Source organism: Apostichopus japonicus, chromosome 4, assembly GCF_037975245.1.
Source record: "Apostichopus japonicus isolate 1M-3 chromosome 4, ASM3797524v1, whole genome shotgun sequence".
NCBI lineage: Eukaryota > Metazoa > Echinodermata > Holothuroidea > Aspidochirotida > Stichopodidae > Apostichopus > Apostichopus japonicus.
The window spans coordinates 15,965,077-15,985,697 of record NC_092564.1 but is presented as its reverse complement, the minus strand read 5'-3'; the positions used below and the strand labels follow the sequence as shown (position 1 = coordinate 15,985,697).

Genomic DNA, 20,621 nt, shown 5'->3' with positions numbered 1-20,621 from the left:
ACCCGCCACCGCCGTGCGCACTGGCAGATAGAATATTACAGCAAAATCATAGCGGACATAATGAGCATATATATTTAACGTGCCAGTGGTAATTAAAACTAAGCATTGGAATTTCTACATCACTTTTTCGAAACTTTTGATCTACTATGAACACGGCTGCGAAGGTCCACGGTTTCTAGTTGTCACTTCGCTAAATTTCTGTGTAGCAGAGTACGTAATATGACCAGGCACAGCCGAATCTTCTACGTGCCTTCTAGCAAGACGAGCTGTAAAAAAATGGTTACATAGTTCTTCAGTAAAGGATATCTATCAATCAAATGGCGTGTTGGGAGCTAGCAGCCATATTGGTAGCTGAATACAGCAGCTACTCCGTGTGGCTCATGGCGGTATGATTTTATGGTCTGCTGTTAATGGCTGTTAGCTTCAAACCGGTAATCAGATTTGCGAAATATTTATACACATTTGCGAGCCTGCTAAGGGACCAATTTACAGTTTTCTGTCCCGGAACGTATTTTATTAAAAAAAGGTAGCTTGACCAAGGGTTATTTCGGTGACCAGCATTTGTTTTATTCGAGAATTTCAGTTGCAACACTCTCGTCGATGTAAAATGAAGACAAAAGGAGATCTGAGTGATTCGGAACGTGTGCTCTTCGAGAATGTTCAGAATGGTAAGGCGTTCTAGTATTAAACGTACTTTGATTTGGTAGTAACATTAGAAATGCATCCTAACCAGCATACCTACCAAGTACCATTGTTATCAGTTACACTGGGCTTATGTATAGTTTACAATATGATCATTTAAATGGCGCTACGTCCTACATATATAGGAGTCGAGGGCGCCGTGAAATTACTCAGTTACCTTACATTACAATTCATGCTCTCCAGAACAGCTGGATTGCTGATTAACTTTGAATTTGTAGTTTTTGTTACCAGCTACATCTTAAAATACTTATTAGGCAAGATAAGTGGTGTCCAAATTCAACAACCCTTTTGTTTTCATGTGGACCACATGTCACAGCCTTCATGTAGGTTCCTAATTATTCCATAAGTTAAAACTTCTAGCAACAATGTGTCCTGTTAAACCCTAGCCCACTGGAAGGTGTATTATCTAGTCGTAGTCCACATGCAATCATTTTATGTAGTTAATATGGTTGCTAATTCCAAAACAACTGAGAAAATTACAGTACCATAACATTGTAACACAACTGTTGGTCTACAGATATTTAGATAAAGGTATTTAGATATATATTCCTATAAATACCTCAGATGTTCTCCAGATATAGCCTATAACCCAAATTTTTATTTTCTGAGCTAAAAATTTGAGCTCAAATTCTGTGATCATGGAAGTAAAGGCAGTTAACGAGTGGTTGATTTTTCAAAACTTTACCTATCTCACTTCTACTAGCTTTGTTTCTTATGCAGACAACATCATACTGATCAAGGAACTTCTTTCGAAGGATGATGTCAACGTTAACTGCCTTGACGATGTAAGTGGAGTACACTAACTGCAGTGTTTGATTCCCAGTATGCCCTGGCTGAATCGCCTTCAACTAGTGGTGATGTGAAATTCTGTTCTGTTTAAGAAATGCTAAACCTTCTAAAGATGATTGAAATAATGTGTTACACTGGTACAGAAGATATGGGTCATCCCATGTCAAATCAACCAGTGGTCCTCAGGTGATCCTCTAAGGTTTTGATGAAACTTCATGAGAATGATTGAATGTGGCCCAAATGAACACATATATACAAAAGAATAAAATCATACACAATGCCGTATGCTGTAATTTGGTGGATAAGTAGATATAATATGTATGTGTAACTGGTGTAAATTTCGAAAAAATGTTTCAATTGATCGCGGGGTCAAGACGGGAGGGGTGTTTTTGACCTTTTTCTGACTGGAGCCAACTTTGGGCCCATGCCATTTCTCAATTAATGCATTGGTGAGCTTATAATTGCTTCTGAGTACAGACATGCAACCATACCATAGATAATACCCAGGGAATATAGGATTCATGTGACCCCTCATGTGGGCACAGGGTGACCCCATAATCCACAAAAAAAAATCGGCTGAATGAAGTGCCTACTTTTGGTGACCATAACCTGAAAATTAAAGGAGATGCATTTAGATGAGTGCATATTCATGAATTTGGGCAAGAAGCAAGCTAGAATACCAAATTTGAGCTATCTACCTGGTACAAAGACTGAATGATGAGCTTTCAAAGTCGGAAAATATCACAAACAATCCTTTTTTGCGACTGGCGCACGCATAAAATGGCCCTTTTGACCAAATTTCAATGGGTCATATTTTGAAAATGACATGGAGTATAATTTTACCTTTTTATATGTGTTCATTTGGGCCATCCTTCTATGAAGTTTCATCTAAATCTGAGAGGGTTACCTGGGACCTTTTCAGAAAATTGGTTGATTTGAGGTGGAATAACCCTTCTTAATGGTAAACACAATGTACTTGCTTGTAGGTTACTTGTTTGGCAAACTAACTTAAAGCTTCTTTCTGGAATTGCAACATCATCAGGCTAATTTTTAAGGATCGTACTGTTGTCCCAGTCAACCAAAATCCTGTTCTGACAACCAAAATCAGCTTTGGAGGTCATCGAGGAGATGACTAGTTTTATACATCAAATTCAGATTGCATTGTTAATTTGTAATTACATAAAAAAAAAATTAAATTGGTATCACCCTCCATCACTTTAAAAGATACTGAAATAAAACATAATTAGTGGCATTACTATGATCTGCCCAGAAGGGAGTTTTACTGGCCCAAAGCTATTGTCCTTCTCACCAATTTTACACAACCCTTCTAAAGTGTGTGTATCGGTCATTCTTTGTTAACATGCTACATTTCTTTGGAGAACCAAACTCTGATGTTCGGACAACAAAAAACCTATGACCTGGTTGTCCGATGGACGACCAGCAAAGATCATTCCAAATTTGTCATGATGACGTGTGATCTTTGATGTCATCGCATATGGTCTTCAGTAGAGCTTTTCCTTTTGTAGTTTTGTAGATGTGTGTTCATACTAATTATAATGTTCTTGCTTTATTAACATTATTTAATTTACATCTCTTGGGTACATACAGCATGGGATGACTCCATTGCAGAATGCTGCCTTTAAAGGCAACAAGGATGTATGTGAACTACTGATCAGTCATGGAGCAGATGTTAACACCAACGAACATGAAAATGGCTACACAACATTAATGTTTGCTGCATTATCAGGTACAGTCTTCATCATGGTTTATTACATTATATCTAATTATTTGTATGATACTTTAACAGATTGATGAGAATGTATACACAGCGTATGGCAGTTGTAAGAGACATTGATACATTATTCATTTTAAGGCAGTAATATGAAAGAGGTTATATTTTGTTTCTTTGAGTTCACAGTCATGGAGTTCATGCAATTTCAAACGAAATTGATTTGATATCACGTTGCAACTCTGGGTAGTGAATTAAAGTAGTTAATTGCATTAGAGAGTATGTTAGTACAATGTTTTGATTTATTTATGGGATTTCTGTTGTATGGTTTGACTGATTGATTGCTTATTTGCTAACCCAAGTGACTCAGGGATTGACTACTCACACGTCTTGGCAACTTGGTGTATACAAAGCATAACAGAGCAGCACTGAGTGTTGTTCAGCTGGTAGAACTGTACCCTCCAGTTTACACAATAAACCTCTCCTCCTGTACTGTACTGTACTGTACAGTACAGTACAGTACAGTAATTAAACATAATTAATACCTGTTGGGCTGTACTGCTGACACTGTAAGGATTCTCCTTCCATTGTATGGCTTCATCCAATTAGGCTGTTTGTCACATGTGAGGATTATACAACAGTACTGTATATGGAAATGAAAATAGTTTTTTGAATACAATTGTTGTATGTAGTTGTCACTCATGATTGCGAGGGAAGGTTTCATTGTGGGTAAAGCTCATTAAAGCAAATAATTTTTTAATGAAAAGAATATGCCAACAGGAACTCCTCCTCATTTGCTCACTGCAGGAAGCCCTGAAGTTACCAAGATGATGTTAGATGCCGGGGCCAAAACTTCACCTGTCAACTCTGTGGGCAGGAATGCGTGTCAAATGGCCGCCTTTGTCGGCCAGCACGAGTGTGTCACCGTGATCAAAAACTTCTTTTCCAGTGAAGACTTGAAGTACTATACCGTCCCAAGAGGTATGCATGCCTTTCATACCTCCCTTTTCTTAAGTACTGCAATATTATTAGAGCAAGGTAGGTTGATTAATAGATAAAGTGAATCCTATTGGAATGAGAGATAAGAAACATGGTGGTAGAGACAGATACAGTTGAGTCAAATGGAATACTACAGTTGTATAGTGTATGCTTGGACAGTTGATTTGATTTGATTTTATTCGGCAAGATATCAATCTTCATCTGCATACAAACAAAAAATTGCACATAAAGATAAACATTTAAAATACAAGAAGGGAATAAACTTAAATGCATCGAAAAGAAGATAACATGCCAAGGATAACCCTTTAAGCTAAAAGCTTATTTCCAAAGGGGTCCTTAAAACCAATAAAATACAAAAATAATAATAATAAAAATAATAATAATAATAAAAATAAAATACAATTCAGTGTTATAGTCATAAAGCTTTACTGTATGCATCTGAGGGGCATATTATCATCAGGTTTATTGTGTACGTGATCTTAATTTATATGTTCCTTAAGTGAAGATGATAATTACACAGTTCACTTTCAGGGATAAAAGTATACATCCAATGACATATTAATTTCTGACATAAACGTACACTGGAGTCTTTAAATCGGGGGGTCTTGCTGAATCACATTCTCAGAAATGCTGTGAAATATTTCAAGAAAAGGTATCTGTTGCTTAAAGTAATCACCGTTAAGCAGTAACTGTGTATTAAAGAAGCAACAGCAAAATGCGATCGGAATCCCTAGTGTTATTTTGTGTCAAGAATCACGCTGAAAACCATTCACATTAATAGGGTATGAAATGAGAACAAGTGAACCTACAAGTAGGTAACCTTACAGTTCTTTGATAGTGTTTATTTTGATCAGACTACCAAACAGTTCAGAAAATGGGTTTGTTACTTTCTACTTAGAGTCACAAAGCAAGAAAGACTGAAGTCAAATGACAGACTGACCTCTTTGGTGTTTGTTTCTTTAGATCTGACCAATACTGTAGAGAACTACTTTGCCATTGGTAGAGTGAATCTTTAATCCTTGTTGAAACTATGTTTGTTTTGTGAAGAACTGATTATGTTTGAATAACAGAATTTTGCTAGCACATTTTGTGTGAAATTTTCCACGGCAAAAGTATTAAAAAAAAAGTCATTTCTTGTTTATCTTTTCTGCCCTAGGTTTTGACAAGGAGCCCAAACTGCGACCTGATTTAGCTCCTACGTTTCAAAAATACATTTTGTGCAATAACTTGAGTCCTGTAAAGGTACAGTATGTTTAAATTTTTTCCTCCTCAGAGTATATGTGTATCATCTTGGCAAAGCTCACAGTATGGATTCTGTTTAAAATCTCGACCTGATGCCAATTGTTTCCTTTTTAATAATCAGTCATCACTCCCTTTGGTCAAGATTGAGAGTAAAAAAGAAATTTGTCTCTTTTTTCATGTGGCACCTGTGAACTGGGCATGTGTTGTATAACATTTGGTTATAACAGTACATGACAACATAACCTGTCAATTATCTTGAATGTCATCTCCAAGTGGGATAAATAATGTGTGAACCCCTAAAAGATTTGTATGAGGAAAATCTCAGACTAATACTCAAATGAATATCCATCTTTTATATGAATGGCTATCAAATTAAAAAATGACTTTAGGCAGAATTTTAGTTTTGATATGTCACTTTTCAAGACAAAACAAAGAAAATTTGCATGCTAATTTTGTTTCTATGGCTAATCACATTTGCAACATGTTATTATCCTTTAAGATATATGTGCTAAATTGACGATGACATTGGCTCTTCAAAATGGGCCCTATTTTTCTTAAAATTCCAACTACTTATTTAAATATTCAATAACATTTGTCCGTAAAGAACTTAGAATGCATGCAAACAAGTTATTTGAGGTTACAAAAGTATTGTTTTCATATTGCGATGAACTGGCATTGATCTGGTCAGTGTGGTATAGTATTTAAATCCAGCCACTTTAATTCCAGAATTTCAGACGTTCATTTTTCTCGAGCAATATTTTTATTTAACTTGGCAGCTTGCCCTGTTCCTGAAAGAAAACATGGAATTAGTGAACGAGACTCCAAAACTATCCAAGGTACTGGAAGACATCAGCGAAAAGCAAATGAAATCATCAGAAACAAACGACGTTCTCTCCCTCAAGATGCACTATCTATGTCAGGTGCTTCAGACTTGCCGGAAATGGGACGTAGAAAAAACGGACGTCGGCATCGATGGCCTGATAAAAATGTAAGTACAGTACAGAAGAGAAGCTCAAGTTATATCAAAAGCAGACTTGGTTCAAGATCTCACACTCTGATAATCTGGAATGTAAAGTTGTACTCTTTTCAATCACTGGTCTATGTGGTAGAGGCAGCTGTCATGAACGACTTCCCTAAAGGACTTAAAAAATCTTATTCTATTTTGGGAGATATCACAGGATTGATGTTCCTTCACACACAAAAGGTTGAAGACTTGATCAAGTTTAAATATGACATCATAGAGCCACATGTGCTTCAATTTTCTTTTTCTTTATGTATTACAATTTGTCTTTTTTCTGTAATAGGGAAAGGTTTTGCAAATGCTGAACCTAAGTGGAAGCTCATTACATGACCTCATTATGGCATTTTTGTTTTCAGTGTCAACACTGTTTACATTCTACATTGAAAAAATGAAGAAAAAGAAAAGAGAGATATGAATACTTTCAGATCCTAGTGGTACTGTGACATCACAGATTTACAAAATGACTGCTCCAATTCACAACTTTTAAACTAGGATATTTCCAAAATGGAGCAACATTTTCCTTAACTGTTTGAGGAAGTTCTTCTTCACAAAGATCGCTGTCGTATAAGCTAAATATGATAGTTGAGGTCATGTCTCCTGTAAGCAAAAGTGATATGAGTTTAGCTAGTTTATCAATAATACCTCTGCAAGTAATAAAATTTACAAAGTCTGTTTCATATTGTAAAAGCCTGAAATCATTGAAGTCACATGTAGAAAAATATGACATGCCATTGGGTACTTGAGGTAGAAATTAAGTCTTTATACTATGTGATAATAATAGATATATTATTACCTGCCACTCAATTCAAAGTAAAAGTGAAATATGATAAATAGGTTAAAGACATTTTGAAGGAACCTGTGACATGCATGCTTGGTCTAAATATTTGACTTTCACTCATGCAGAATTGCAAATCTTAACATCTTATTGATGAGTAGAGTCTAGTAACATCAAGATTGTACCTAAATCATTCCCATTGAAAGTTACAAGAGTAGGAATGTCATGTAAAGAGATCAAGATTTTACCTTAATCATTCCCATTTGAAAGTTAGAAGAGTAGGAATGTCAAGTAACTCCTCCCTGTGTAATTTTCAAGTAAGTTTAATGAGTCATAATTAGATGATGACACATATCAACATCAAAGCAGGCAAGTTGCCGGCAGTGTTAAAAAAGTGTTGCCATCTTGTAAGATAGGGTGTAAAGGATAGTTTAGTTTAGTTTAGTAGGGAAAAAAAATGATCAGGAAGAACACTCAAGTCCCATCAAGGACCCTATAGGAGAGAGAAAAAAAACTAAAGACACAAACACTCAGACCCGATTATAATCTTAAAGTGCTTTTCCAAAAGCATTCTTAAACCCATTCACACTACTAGCAAGTACAACTTTCTCAGGCAAACCGTTCCACTCATTCACAACCCTATTAGAAAAACAGTTATGCCAAGTATTAATCCTACTTTGTGACTTTTAGAGTTTAAGACAATGAACTCTGGTACAACTACTATTAGCAAACATGAAAAAGTCAGTGAAGGATAAATTGTCAAAACTAAATATTACAGGATCTGTAATATTATTAGAAAAGAGAATAAACATGTTTGGATGACATGAAAGAGTCAAGAATTTGTAAAAATTTAATATCTGTTTGTTTATTAATTGCAAGTTTGGGTATTAATATTTTGGAATTATATAAATGTTCATTTGCAAATTATTCTCTTTGGTTTAGCTGTCTTCCAACACCTTAAGAAAATATGAGAGGTTACTTTTTTTGTTTATCTCGTTCCCTTTAGGCTGATGAAGGAGAGGGAAGCTGATGGTACCAGACTTGGAATCGAGAAGCTCATCAGAGATTCCGTCCGGGAATTTCCCTACCACGAGAGTGAACTCTTTATGCAAATAGTCAGGAACCTTGCAGATATCCAACCTGTGAGATAACATTCAGTTTTTGAAATGTCTTTTTCGTTCCAGAACCGACCATTCCATGATATTAGCCCTTTTAGCAGCAGTAGTTCCCCCTTTGGGGATAGAAGAGAATCAATTGTGTTACAGATTGACATCATTCTCTTACAGATTTGAGACCTGAAAAGGGTTTTCTCACAGGCAGAGAAGGGGATAACATATTGGTCGAATTTTGTGTGGTAGTTATAGGTGGTGCATTCACGTAACAATTCATTCCAGTATCAATGTTAAAACAAATTGTGTTAATGATGCTTTGTTGTAATGATTCATTGAGACATCAAAGTAAATAGCAAATTATATTTCTTTCCAAAGATCAGATTCAAACCAAATTCTAACCGTGATGCCATGTGATATAATCATCCACTGTAAATTAAACATAAATCCTGTTGTAAGGTGACACATCACTGTAACAATTCAAACTAGTATCAAATTCAAAGCAGAATGTGTTTGGTGATGCTACGGTGTAATGATTCATTCCAAGGTCAGGTTGAAAATCAGATAATATTTAATTCTTTTTCAAGATTGTATTAAACGCCATTTGTCTTTCAGTGACACCATGCTGTACAGGTACAATGATCTTCATTACAGTCAAGTCTAAAGTCGTCTCATGAACAATTCCATCAGACAGTTAACACAGGTTAATTAAGCTCGTTTGTCTTGGTATCATTCATTTGAAGGGTCAAGATCCATCTGCTCTGGTCATGCTCACCCAGGCGATCAACGGTACACGAAGCATCGATACAGAAGGCCTCTGTACCGCTTGTAACCAGCCCAAGGCAGAGAAAAGGTGTTCTGCTTGTAAATATGTGAGTTGAATATTCCATCACTTTGTAAACATCAGAAGACAAAAAATGTTTATCTGGAAGTCAACTTCAGCACAATCGGTGCTTTTTGGCACAAGTTAGTAGACTTAATTCCACCACTATTTTGTTACATTGCAATGAATTATGGCACAGGTGTTGAAGTTAAGATATTTTGGAAAGTTTTTTGGTTTTTTACCCTTCTCTCTTGGAGTATCTGCTCAGTTAATTAATCCTTAAAATCGAACTGAAGATTTTAAGCAGAGTAGCCTCTGCATGCCAGAAATGACCCGCAAACCTTCTCCTCCATAATCATTTGATTCACTGTCAATTGCGATCATTTTCCCTTCAGGTGTTTTACTGTAACCAGAGCTGTCAGAAGATGCACTGGTTCACTCATAAGAAGCGCTGCAAGGTACTCGCTGCAAAGTTTAAGAAAGCCGAGGAAGAGAGAAAGATTATGGAAGAGCAAGAGAGAAAACAAAAGGAGAAGGACGAAGAGGATGCCAAGAAGCAAGAGATGGAGGAGAAAGAGAAGGAGGTCAAAGGTCAGTGTGAATCTATCCTGCAAATAGTTTTAGAACCTAAGTCTCATGCAGAATCGTTTCAGATTTCCTAGTTTTGCTAATTATTTCTTGTTTATTAGTTGTTTTTTATCATTCCTTTTCTCCCAGTTTTTGGTTGTGGTCACTAGTGTGATAAACAATTTGTTTTGTTTTTCTAGTGTCTATGATATATACTTTAAATTAATCCTGTATACCAGACACCTGCATTTGCTTAATGTGAGAAAATATAAATTTGAATTGAATGGAAAAAAACTTGAATCTTATTGAGTTGTGATAACATTAATCTCCATCCTTTAATCATTCTCTCTGTTCTCATCTTCACTTACCAGAGGTTGAATCAGACCAGAAGGCTGATCCAGCAGTAGCCTCTGAGGAAAAGATCAACTCACCAACACCACCAGCAGAGGAAGTCAAACAGGCAGAGTCGTGATAATCACTTGAGGAAAGTCGAGATGTCCCCAGTTTTAATCTCTCTTTTGCACTGTGTCTCTCATATATAGATGGTTATGTATGTGTTTTCAGGTGTAGCATCCACCCAGATGGCAAGCCAAGAGACATTGGAAGGAAGTTTGTAGACTGGTAAAGACCACATCTATTAGTCCAGGTTGTATTTGTGTGATACTTTGCTTTTGAGAAATGGCCCTTTAAACAGCCAAGGTGCATCAGTTAAAGTGGCTGGACTGTATAGTCTAATTACACAGACCATTATAATCTGTACCTCGGATGCAATACAAAACTCAATGGAAAAATGTTAGACTTTTATTGCTCCATATGATGTGTTAATAATGTCTTACAAACCTGTCAAAGACAACTTCTGTTGCATACCTAACATCCAAGCATCTTCTTTTAGAGTATATGAAGTTAAGAGAACATGTTTTGGTTGAATTACTTGAATTTATAAAACATTGAACCATCATAAAGGCATCCACAGAAGGAATCTACATCATCATCATCATCATTCTAGCCTTAAAGGAGCATTCCAGGGATAGAGCATCAATATTAAAAGTGAATATCTTGAAAACCAGAATAGCTAGATAGAAACATTTGCTAGCACTGGAATGTTCCTCTCTCACGGACTATGATATATCAAGACTACAATTCTGCTTGAATTAATCCTTTAATCTTTGTTAGTAAGAGAGTAGTCCTCAAAATATCGGGCAATAAGGAAGTTTAGAGCAGGTGGTTTGAATAATGGATTATGCGGTTCATGGTTGTAAGAGAAATGTCTTGAAGAGAGAGCAATGAGATAGAAATGAATAGAAAACTGAAAGCTCAGGAAGGGAACATCATAAAAAGGCATAATACTGCGGTGAATAATTATCAACGTTAACTTTTCCAACCTTGAATTCTATCACAATGTTGTGTATTTTGAATAACTTCATTTAAATTAAGAATAATCCTGTCACAAATCACTATTTTACTTTGAGATTACAGTAACTGAATAGTGAACATCTTTTTTTGTTTATTATGTAAGACTTATTCATTATTAGGGCACTGTATATTGTTTTTTCATTTTTGTTTTCAGTCACCTCCTGGTACAACAATATCTCTCTAGTATAATAGTTCTCACCTAAATCCTTCTTGTGTTTTTATTTTCAAATGCTGGGTGCTTTTATTTAATTTTTTGAGTCAAAGGTTACACAATCAGTTGGAGAATTACTGGATGTATGCAGACGTAGTATTGATTTCAATTTTGCTTTTCATTTTTTATTGTTTAGGTTTGTAAAGATAAAGAAGTACCTATTTATAACAATTTTTTTGGCAATCACACATAATCACTTCCTATTCACCTTTGTTCCGATGTTTAAAGTTCAGTTCACACTCAGGAATCAACCTTTGGACTCATGGTTTTGTTACTTTAACCTGTCCGGTAATTTCTTGCCAGTGCTTAATGCATCATGGTTGTACATTTGTTTTGAACCAATCCATCTCTGTCTTTATCCCAACGTGAATTTTGGTCATTTTGAATCAAACCTGTTAGATGCATTATAATGTGGTAGAGAAGTAATCGGCATTGGCACTGGTTATAAATGATACTTGCTTATTATTATTTGTATTAAATGGTACAAAAGGTACGAAAGGATGAAAAGAGTTATTCATATCGTCTGTTATTAATAGTACAATACCTCACATCAGTGAAACTTGTTTGAATCTTGTGGAAATGGACATGCTATGGGTTATGTAATGTAAGTAAGGTAACCTAGACACCTTTCTTTAATGAATAGATATTAAGAGCTGGATTCTGAAAGAACAGAAATTTGTTTCTTTCATTTTAGTCCAATTGGAAAGTCACAAAACTAGAAGAGATAATTTGTGTTTTTTTAGGGGGACTGTTCTTTTCTATCTGATTTACTGTAATATACAATAACAAGGAAATTGTTTGTGGAATATTTTGGGCAGGAAATAATTTAGTGTAAAATGTTTGCATAGCACTTTTGAAGCCTGTGAACTTTGCCTCTTATTTGAAAGACTATGGTTCCTATGTATAAAAACAGCTACGCTACTTTGCACTTGCACAGCAATTTGCCCATTTTGTGATGCAAAAACAAATATGGGATAAATTATTCACCCATGTTGGGTAATCTCTCACGTTTGGACACATTGTGTGAAGTATTTATATTTCTTTTCATTCAACTTGTCGAGTAAGATTTCAGACCTGTGATATTGTTGCAAAAGGTCAGACAGATGCAGTATATGAATACCATACACCAACATTTCTGAAGAATATGATATTCTCCAGAAGGGGATGAAATAATCTTCAAATGGATGAGTGAAAATGTTTTCCAATTTCAAACTAAGCCAACCTTCTGTCACATTTTGTTGTGAAGTTTTTTTTGGGGGGCTGTTACCTCACCTTGCATCAGATCTGATATTATTGAAGTTAAAAGGTTGTAAGGTCGTATAACTGCACTAAGCAGATAGGTTCGAAGGAACACTTTCGGTTTGATGTCTGTCTAAGAGTAGAACTGAAAGTGTTCTGTGTGCTCTCAATGGAGCATGGTTAGATAATGAATCACATGATGTTTAAATGCTTGTATCTTTTGAGTTGCCAAATTACAGTTGGTTGTTCAATATTATACACATTAGAACAGCTTTTGTTTTATGCATGTAGGCCATATTCACTATTAGATAACAGTGAAAACATGTATAGCAGCGCTGCATTGTTACAGTGTTATATGAAAACTGTATACCAGCGTTGGTGAGAGCGTATACCAGCGTTGGTGAGAGCAGTTGTTTGATGTCCCCCAGTGAAATTATCAGAGAAAATGACTGAAATGATTTTTCTAAATTGAAAAGATTCCAAATTTGAGATAAAATGTTGAATTGGAAGCCACCAGACGTGAAATTTGTAATCCATAAGCCCTTGCGGGCTTCTCCCACATTCGAGGTCGATTTAGCTTTGTTAAAATAACTGCCTGATTATAATTATTATTATGTCCAATTTTAGAACTTTGTATCTGACCAGTGTAGTAAGTACGTACTTATGTATTGATCTAGTTTGTGCTTCTTGATGTTTTCGTAATTATATATTTGAATTTCACTATGTCAGGAATCTGCTAAGATACACAACTCATGTCCCTATGTGGAATATAATGCAAAGGCTGGTCCAAGATTTTAGGAAGGATTGGGGTTGTCCATGGGCTTGTTGAAGCCAACTCTCATATTTGGCTGACATATTTAGGCTATAAAATAGGTTTATAGGTAGGTCTACACGTAAGGTTGTGCAAGGAACTATTAAACTAAATGGTGGGGGGGGGGGAGATGGGTGTGTAACCCCACACCCATGGGACCTGCTCTCAATATATATTGTACAGATATGTGGTACATATATGTTTGCTATATGGTATGGTTTGTAATGTTATCATTTTGGTCTCCAAATCAGTTGAAATGTTGTGTTGATATATCACCCTATTGTTTGTACAATTGACAGTTGCATAATGAGTGAAGCTGACCCTTGTATCTTGTCCAAGCAATGTTCTTGATGATAAAAAAAATGTGTGTTTTCTGAGAATTCGATATGAGTTGTATTCATTTGTCTGTCTTTTCAAAAAATGTCACATCGTACAAGTCATCTTACAAGTCATATATATGTAATAGAATTTATTGTACTACATGGTCATCAATATATCTAGCATCCAAATATCAGGAGCATCATCTCCAGACCTGCAGTGTAGATACCTGAGGGTGTGAAACAGCGTGCATCCGCAGCTGGTACAAAACAGGAAGGGGGGGGGGGATTCGTCAAGTTATTATGGGGTGCGAGTGATGGAAAAAGGTGGAAGATGGAAATAGTTCACAAATTGTTTTCTTCTTCTGACCTACACGTCATCCTTCTCGAACAATGAGAGTTTAGGACGCAGGTTTTCAATAATATGATGCACGCATTTAGGCGGTGACTCCATGGAAACTCCATGGTCAAGATCCGCTAACCGTACGCACTACCCGAAGCTACCGGCGGTACAATCCGGTTATCCGACAGTATATCAGTAATTAGTTAAACGTAACCATCCATGAAGCACTTTTGATTTGGAAGTAATGATAATTGCTAGTTAGAGAAATGTTTAAGACGTTACATTCAAAAGAGAAAAGTAGCATGAAGAAAATTGTTGATGTAGCTTATTACATGTTTATTGATTTTTATTTAACGTGAAAGGAAAAAAAGTGATTTCTGGTACGAGTGACAGGAATTTCGTAATTGACATGATGTATGAATAATTTTGTCTAGTGTACAGTTTGTAGAGTGATGTGCTAAAAAACAGTTCAAAGAGGCACCGTGTATCCAGAATCCGTACAGGTACGTAGAAACCTTAAAATTGTTACGGTTCAAACTAGGGTATATCAGGCGTCAAATGAGTCGAGTATTTTCCTTATGGTTATTTAATGATTGACGACTAGCCTATAATTCACTTGGACAGTTTATCAATTTTGCAGGAAGTTAAGTTTGCGTGTAGGTTTCCCTTTCGAATTGATTCAATTAACGGAGACCGAAAGAGCATCCTAATATGGGTACTATATCGTAAATTATACTACTTCACGTTTGACTAACATATGTATTTCATGAGTGTTTATATATATATATATATATATATATATATATATATATATATATATATATATATATATATATATGTTTATGTATATATATATATATAATTATATACGGTTAAATGTTCGTTAAATGCAAGTACACTACAACGGCTCATTATATAGCCTGTTTGTAAATGACCAAGGAGACTGTAGCAGCTCTACTTACAAAATGCTGCAGAAGAAACATACACTTTATAAGTAACAAATTGTTTGAGAAGCACAGATAGCAGTGAGAGTGACATTTTTTTTGTTTTTGTTTTCATTTCAAAATACTATTTTATGTTGTGGAACAGTGAATGAAACGTCTTTTATTATTAACAGATGATATGTTTCATAGTGTTTTCGATTGTGATGCAGTTATCCTGGACTTGAAGAAACAGAGTAATCCTTTCAGATAACCTTATTTTCCTTCCCGAACGAGTAAAGTAAACTTATACTACTACGAGCTTTTTGAAAATTTCAGCGCCTCAGCTGCAGCTTTAAAGAAACCGCTTACTTACTGGTTTGGCTACTATAGAATTTATGAACTCGGTAAAATGGCTGACAACAGCGATTCAACTAATGATCATAATGTCATGACCGACCATGAGTCAGCGAGAATTTTCAAACGCCTAGAAGTAATCGGAATTTTAATAATGATATTCGGTTCTATACAAATTCTCTTTGGAAGATCTTTGGCAGCAGGACACAGTCGCACGCACTACAAATGTGGAAATGTTCAAAATGGTGACGCGGAGCTTCCTGATATAGGCTGGGACGCATGGAACGGCGTGGTGAGGCTATTTTCATAATTATAATATTAATGTTCCCATGTTTCTCACAGGAGACTGACGATGGGGGGGGGGGGCGTACAGGGGATACTCAACGGTGCCCGGGGGCAATTATGAGGGGGTGGGGCAGAAAAACATGGAATTAAAAATATTTGGGGGCCTGGTGATAGATGGGGTTTTTTCCGGGACCCGACCTGCCTCTGACGTCACTGTTCCCTCGAAATCTGTTCATATTTGGACATTTTGATCTAAATGATTTTTTTTTAATTTGCATCCATTGCAGTAACATCTGATTGACAATGATATTCCTTATGTCCTTATATCATATTGGTAGCTGGATACAGTTGTATTCATAATATTTGTATTTGTCATTGAATATATGGTCGTTTAATTTTCAATTTAGACTAATTAACAAATGATCGCGACTAGTTTTTCTTGACATTTTTGTGTCTCTGTAAATGTTTCATGAAAGGCTTTGGAATTATTTATATATTATTCCTCTGTATGTACCACCGAATAAAGTGGGAAAAACAACATAACATACTTAAAGTGCATGAGTTTTCACTGACAGGGATTATCAACAATCAACAGTTCTCTCGTATTCATTTATCTCTTGAAAGTTAGCTCTCGTTACTGGATTATTTGGTATTCACAGCCGGGAAGACAAATGGAAGGTTAGTAACTGCACATTACAAGGATTGTCCAGAGGTAGGCTGTGGGCAGGACGAAAGATAAACACATTCGTATAAGCATCCTGGTGAAATTTGCATTCAATGAGTTGACTATGTATCGTATAAGCATCCTGGTGAAATTTGCATTCAATGGCTATGTATCGTATAAGCATATCGTGTAAGCATTCTTGAAGTTGTGCAGAACCAATCACAAGCGTCAAAGGCGGGGACACTATTGTGTCACCGGGTCCATTGTTGCCCTCTTCATGTTTACTTAAGTATACCGTATCATGAAACTGAGAATACACGTTTTCTTTATCCCACCTTTGACAGGATCGTTTCCCGGGACCCTCTAATTAATTTCGGACCCGGGCTGTATTACTTGCACCTTCATCCCTCCTCTCCCCAGGCTTGGACCCAGCTGACGTCATGATTGTCAGTTCATATTACATGTTCAACATGTGATTGAATTATTGTGTGGGGATGTGTTCCCGTTCGAGCTGCTTGGGGACAGGCAGGGGGGTGTTTGTAAAAGAATATGTGCATCAAACCGACACAATATCGAGTAGGCGCATATAGACAATATACTTTCATCAGGTATAAGCAGGAGAGGACACGAGCTCCCCCCCCCCCGCCCCAACCGACAGGAGACTATGATGGAGAAGAAATTAATTTCAGCTAGAGCGGGGCTGCCCCAGACCTGGTACCACCCTCCCTCGGGAAATTCCTCCAATACTAAAGCCCTCCTTGAAATCAATTTTGGATTAATCACTCGTAATATTTCTGCTTTATTCCAAACAGTTCGTGACGTTCCTGGTAACAGATATATGTGCTGCCGTCACAAGTGCATTTTGCATGATGTGGTTGATCATTTATGTATGTATATGCTAAGTATGTATATGCTATGTATGTATATGCTATGTATGTATATGCTATGTATGTATATACTATGTATGTATGTATATGCTATTCAAAACTTTTTTTTTTCTTGTTCTTTTGAAACGTTATATTCACAACTTGTCAAACAAGGACGAGGTTTGTCATTGGCAAGGGCGTAGGAACCAGTGAAAAATGTGGAGGGGCGGAAGTGTCATTCCGCCCCCCCCCCCGCTTCGCAAGTCAGAAAACCCCTTTTTCATTTCCAAATGAGAAAAAAATCTCATTTGGAGCACCAAATTGCATCTAAGGCCAGGTGAAAATACAAAATTAAGTTTACAAAATGGAGTGGGTGTTGAAGTGTGCTATATTGCACCAAATTGCATCTGAGGCCACCTGGAAATGCAAAAAATTCCAAAGGGGAGGGGGACACCCCTCCCCTTAGACCCCTCCCCCAGGCCGGCCATCAGTCTTCAGCCCCCCACTCAAAAGTACCTTCCTACGCCACTGGTCATTGGACTTCCAAGTTATAGTTCTGTGAATGAAGGTGTCGTAAGCTGAGTTGCTCCATTGCCAGAAAGTATAACAAGATTGCAACCAGACAAGCGCTTTTTAAGTGGAAAATGCTCTAAAATAGAACGTCAATGGCATAAGGACACTTAATATAACACACAGGGGTAAAAAAGTAAACAACAACCGTGAAATTAAACTAAGTTTTACCGAGAAAGATCGGACTGAAATATAGGCATAAACATGAATTTCACAAAGAATTTTAACAAGCATACTTTTGAAGTTTTTATTGAAGTCTATATAATCCAACATCTGCAGGTCAGTGGCGGAGCTAGGGGTATTGGTCAGGGGGGCGAGAATGGTCTGTATAGGGGCGCTTTCGACGCTATCTAAGCGGAGTGCCACCAAAGGTTGGCGCGGAGCGTACAGAAATTTTTGAGTAAAGATACTCCCTAGATCGCCGGAAATGGCCCTTTCCGTGCGGCCTTGCTAATTTGAAGATAAATGAAGCATAAAAAGGTGTCATCGCCAACAAAATGTGACAAATGTCAATAGGTATTTGAGAGCGCAATAAAAAAAAGTCAATAATCGCGAATAACTAAAAAGTGGTAAAAAGCTGAAAAGGGCGCCAGCAGTCCATTTGAGTCCATTTGAGTCCGTCAGGGGGGGGGGGGGATCCGCCCCTGACTGTATGGACGCTCCGCCACTGCTGCAGGTGTCTTTGAGCATGTCTGTTTAATATTTCTCCAATGTCTAAAGTGATCTACTTTTACTTCCTCCGTGCAGCTGGTTCATGTTAATGACCATTACTCATCTGCTCTGTATCCCTTGCTATGTATTATTCTCGCCCTGCAAATGATCTCTTGCCTCATCGGAGCACGCCTCTCCTGTGATCTAATTTGTTGTAGGCCTATCCTCGATGCTCAAGACCTTCACCAAGTGGTAAGTGGTTTATAGATTAATGACCAAATCTGTGTATGTCTGCAATGATATTGATATATTTATATCAATAAACTAAATCATACTAATGTAAATCATTGCTAACAATGGAGGACCCTTAATTCATGTTACACATCACTGTATAAAACCAGTTGAATAAGGAGTGCCTTCAACTGATTGATAATATAAGTTACACCTTTCATGGAGTACTGTATGTTAACTATGGTCTAGTATGCTGTGAGAAACGCTTCCTGAATGGACACATGACTTTATGTATACTAGTATGTAGGCCCTATACATGCGGTAGGGACAAATTTGAAGATAATTTTTCAAGTAACCGAATATTGAGTTATGTTTGATTCAAATGTTTGCGCACTCTAAACATAATACGACAAGGCCAACGCTTTTATATATGTATATACAATTTTCTAAGGCGGGACGGTTTAATTTTATCCATAAATTAATAATGATGTCTGTGATAATTGCTCTCTTCATATAATTTCATTATTGAAAGTCTTGTTCTTCTTACAATACTATATTATTTCTGGAGTATCCCATGCAGGATAGATACACCGAGCACAAGTTGAGTTCCCCTTATCATGAGAACACGTGCTATATATTAAGTATATAGCCTATATATAGCCTATATATTAGCCTATATATATATAGCATATATATATATAGCCTATATATTAGCCCCATATATATAGCATATATATATAGCATATATATGTACAGGCTATATTCGGCTATATATATAGCCTGTATATAGGCTACATATAGGCTATATATAGGCTACATTTATATGCTATATAAAAGGTTATATAGGCCTATATATCAGCACAAATATAATCACAATATAGGCCTATAAGCACAAGTAGGAGTACTTAACCTTGCACAAGTATCTAGAATTTATTTACCGAAATTCATCGAGAATAAATCCATGAGGATGAGTACGAGCACAGTTCAGTATAGGAGTAAGACCACAAACAAATGTATCTTCTCATATAATACCCATTACACAGGTCGTTTACAATCCAAACGTGGCCCAAGGAGAAAACCCGATCACTATTCAATTGCCAATAATCTCAGAATCTCCAGAAAACCTGGACAATGAAAACCCAGACGGTCAATCGACGGATAGAGAAATTTCACCTGAAAAATGCAGTGTTCTAAATGAGTGAAATCGAGATTAGAATCGTAGGGAGGGGGATATAACCAATTGGATATATTTCTCTTCTTATAACGTCGTAACAAGAAATAATTTTCTGAGGTCAAAATGTCATGCACTATAGGCGTAAGAGATGTATTTCATCAGTGACTCGAAGGTTAGATATGGGTTACGAGTTGTTTCTCATGATCATGGAGTTCTTTGAAAAACATAGCATCGCTCCATTAAATATGCAAAAAATACTTACTTTCATCCCCAAGGAAAGCTTGTGGGTGGGGCTAGAAGAACAGTTCATATACTTTTATAGATAACACATCAGGAAGTATTATCTACATGAGTGTCCATGGTTTATTCATCATTGAGGTAACTTTGGGCCTGCATCCAAAGAGCCATCGCTATATATTTTTATTTTGTACAAGGGGTCCTTTTTAATACCCCCTCCCCCATTTTAATTAAGAAATGTTTATAATGGTAATAGATATTGAATGTATACATTCCCCGGTAATGTTTGGGTAGCTGACGTCTCTTTGTAATACGCTTTTCTTTCATCGAAAACATCTTAAGTGAAAGCGCTCTTGCCCTGTAGAGTCACGCATGCGCCCACGTCTTAATTATTAACATGTTATACTAGTATTCTATATCCTCTGTAAAAATTGTTTTCTTTGAATCTTGTTTAATGGGTATGAGAAGATTTTGTATTTTCATGATCTGAAAAACTCGCTTTTTTATTTACATTGAGACAGAACTTCCCGTGATTTTGTTTTATTAGTAAATAGAGCAGAGTCCAAACTAAAATAA

At 36.5% G+C, this 20,621-nt stretch overlaps 2 protein-coding genes across 4 annotated transcripts; both read left to right on the top strand.

Annotated features, from left to right (window-relative positions):
• Positions 1-433: 433 nt before the first annotated feature.
• LOC139966593 (ankyrin repeat and MYND domain-containing protein 2-like) lies at positions 434-13,810 on the top strand. The gene is made up of 10 exons (XM_071969784.1): positions 434-668; positions 1,423-1,487; positions 3,100-3,238; positions 4,028-4,201; positions 5,376-5,461; positions 6,238-6,449; positions 8,264-8,399; positions 9,110-9,238; positions 9,585-9,780; positions 10,128-13,810. The coding sequence occupies exons 1-10, from the start codon at positions 608-610 to the stop codon at positions 10,226-10,228; spliced, it is 1,299 nt and encodes a 432-aa protein (XP_071825885.1). The 5' UTR covers positions 434-607; the 3' UTR covers positions 10,229-13,810.
• A 224-nt stretch (positions 13,811-14,034) lies between these two features.
• Positions 14,035-20,621, top strand: LOC139966594 (uncharacterized). 3 transcript variants are annotated; one of them, XM_071969787.1, is made up of 6 exons: positions 14,035-14,593; positions 15,557-15,659; positions 16,281-16,330; positions 17,129-17,203; positions 18,500-18,655; positions 19,678-20,621. In XM_071969787.1, exons 2-6 carry the CDS (start codon positions 15,647-15,649, stop codon positions 19,834-19,836), a joined length of 453 nt encoding a protein of 150 aa, XP_071825888.1. In that variant the 5' UTR covers positions 14,035-14,593; positions 15,557-15,646; the 3' UTR covers positions 19,837-20,621. The 3 variants fall into 3 exon arrangements, with proteins under 3 accessions (XP_071825888.1, XP_071825887.1, XP_071825886.1); XM_071969786.1 differs by lacking the exon at positions 14,035-14,593 and having other exon boundaries at positions 14,949-15,659; XM_071969785.1 differs by lacking the exon at positions 14,035-14,593 and having other exon boundaries at positions 14,949-15,659; positions 16,277-16,330.

What these genes read in the sequence shown, in the direction of transcription:
- LOC139966593 (XM_071969784.1), top strand. Translation starts at nt 608, where the DNA reads ATGAAGACAAAAGGAGATCTGAGTGATTCGGAACGTGTGCTCTTCGAG. An exon ending in CTTCGAGAATGTTCAGAATG is followed by an intron (nt 669 to 1,422) that starts GTAAGGCGTTCT and finishes TTTCTTATGCAG; the next exon opens with ACAACATCATACTGATCAAG. An exon ending in GGTGTTCTGCTTGTAAATAT is followed by an intron (nt 9,239 to 9,584) that starts GTGAGTTGAATA and finishes TTTTCCCTTCAG; the next exon opens with GTGTTTTACTGTAACCAGAG.
- LOC139966594 (XM_071969785.1), top strand. Translation starts at nt 15,423, where the DNA reads ATGGCTGACAACAGCGATTCAACTAATGATCATAATGTCATGACCGAC. An exon ending in GCCGGGAAGACAAATGGAAG is followed by an intron (nt 16,331 to 17,128) that starts GTTAGTAACTGC and finishes TATTCCAAACAG; the next exon opens with TTCGTGACGTTCCTGGTAAC. An exon ending in CTCAAGACCTTCACCAAGTG is followed by an intron (nt 18,656 to 19,677) that starts GTAAGTGGTTTA and finishes CCCATTACACAG; the next exon opens with GTCGTTTACAATCCAAACGT.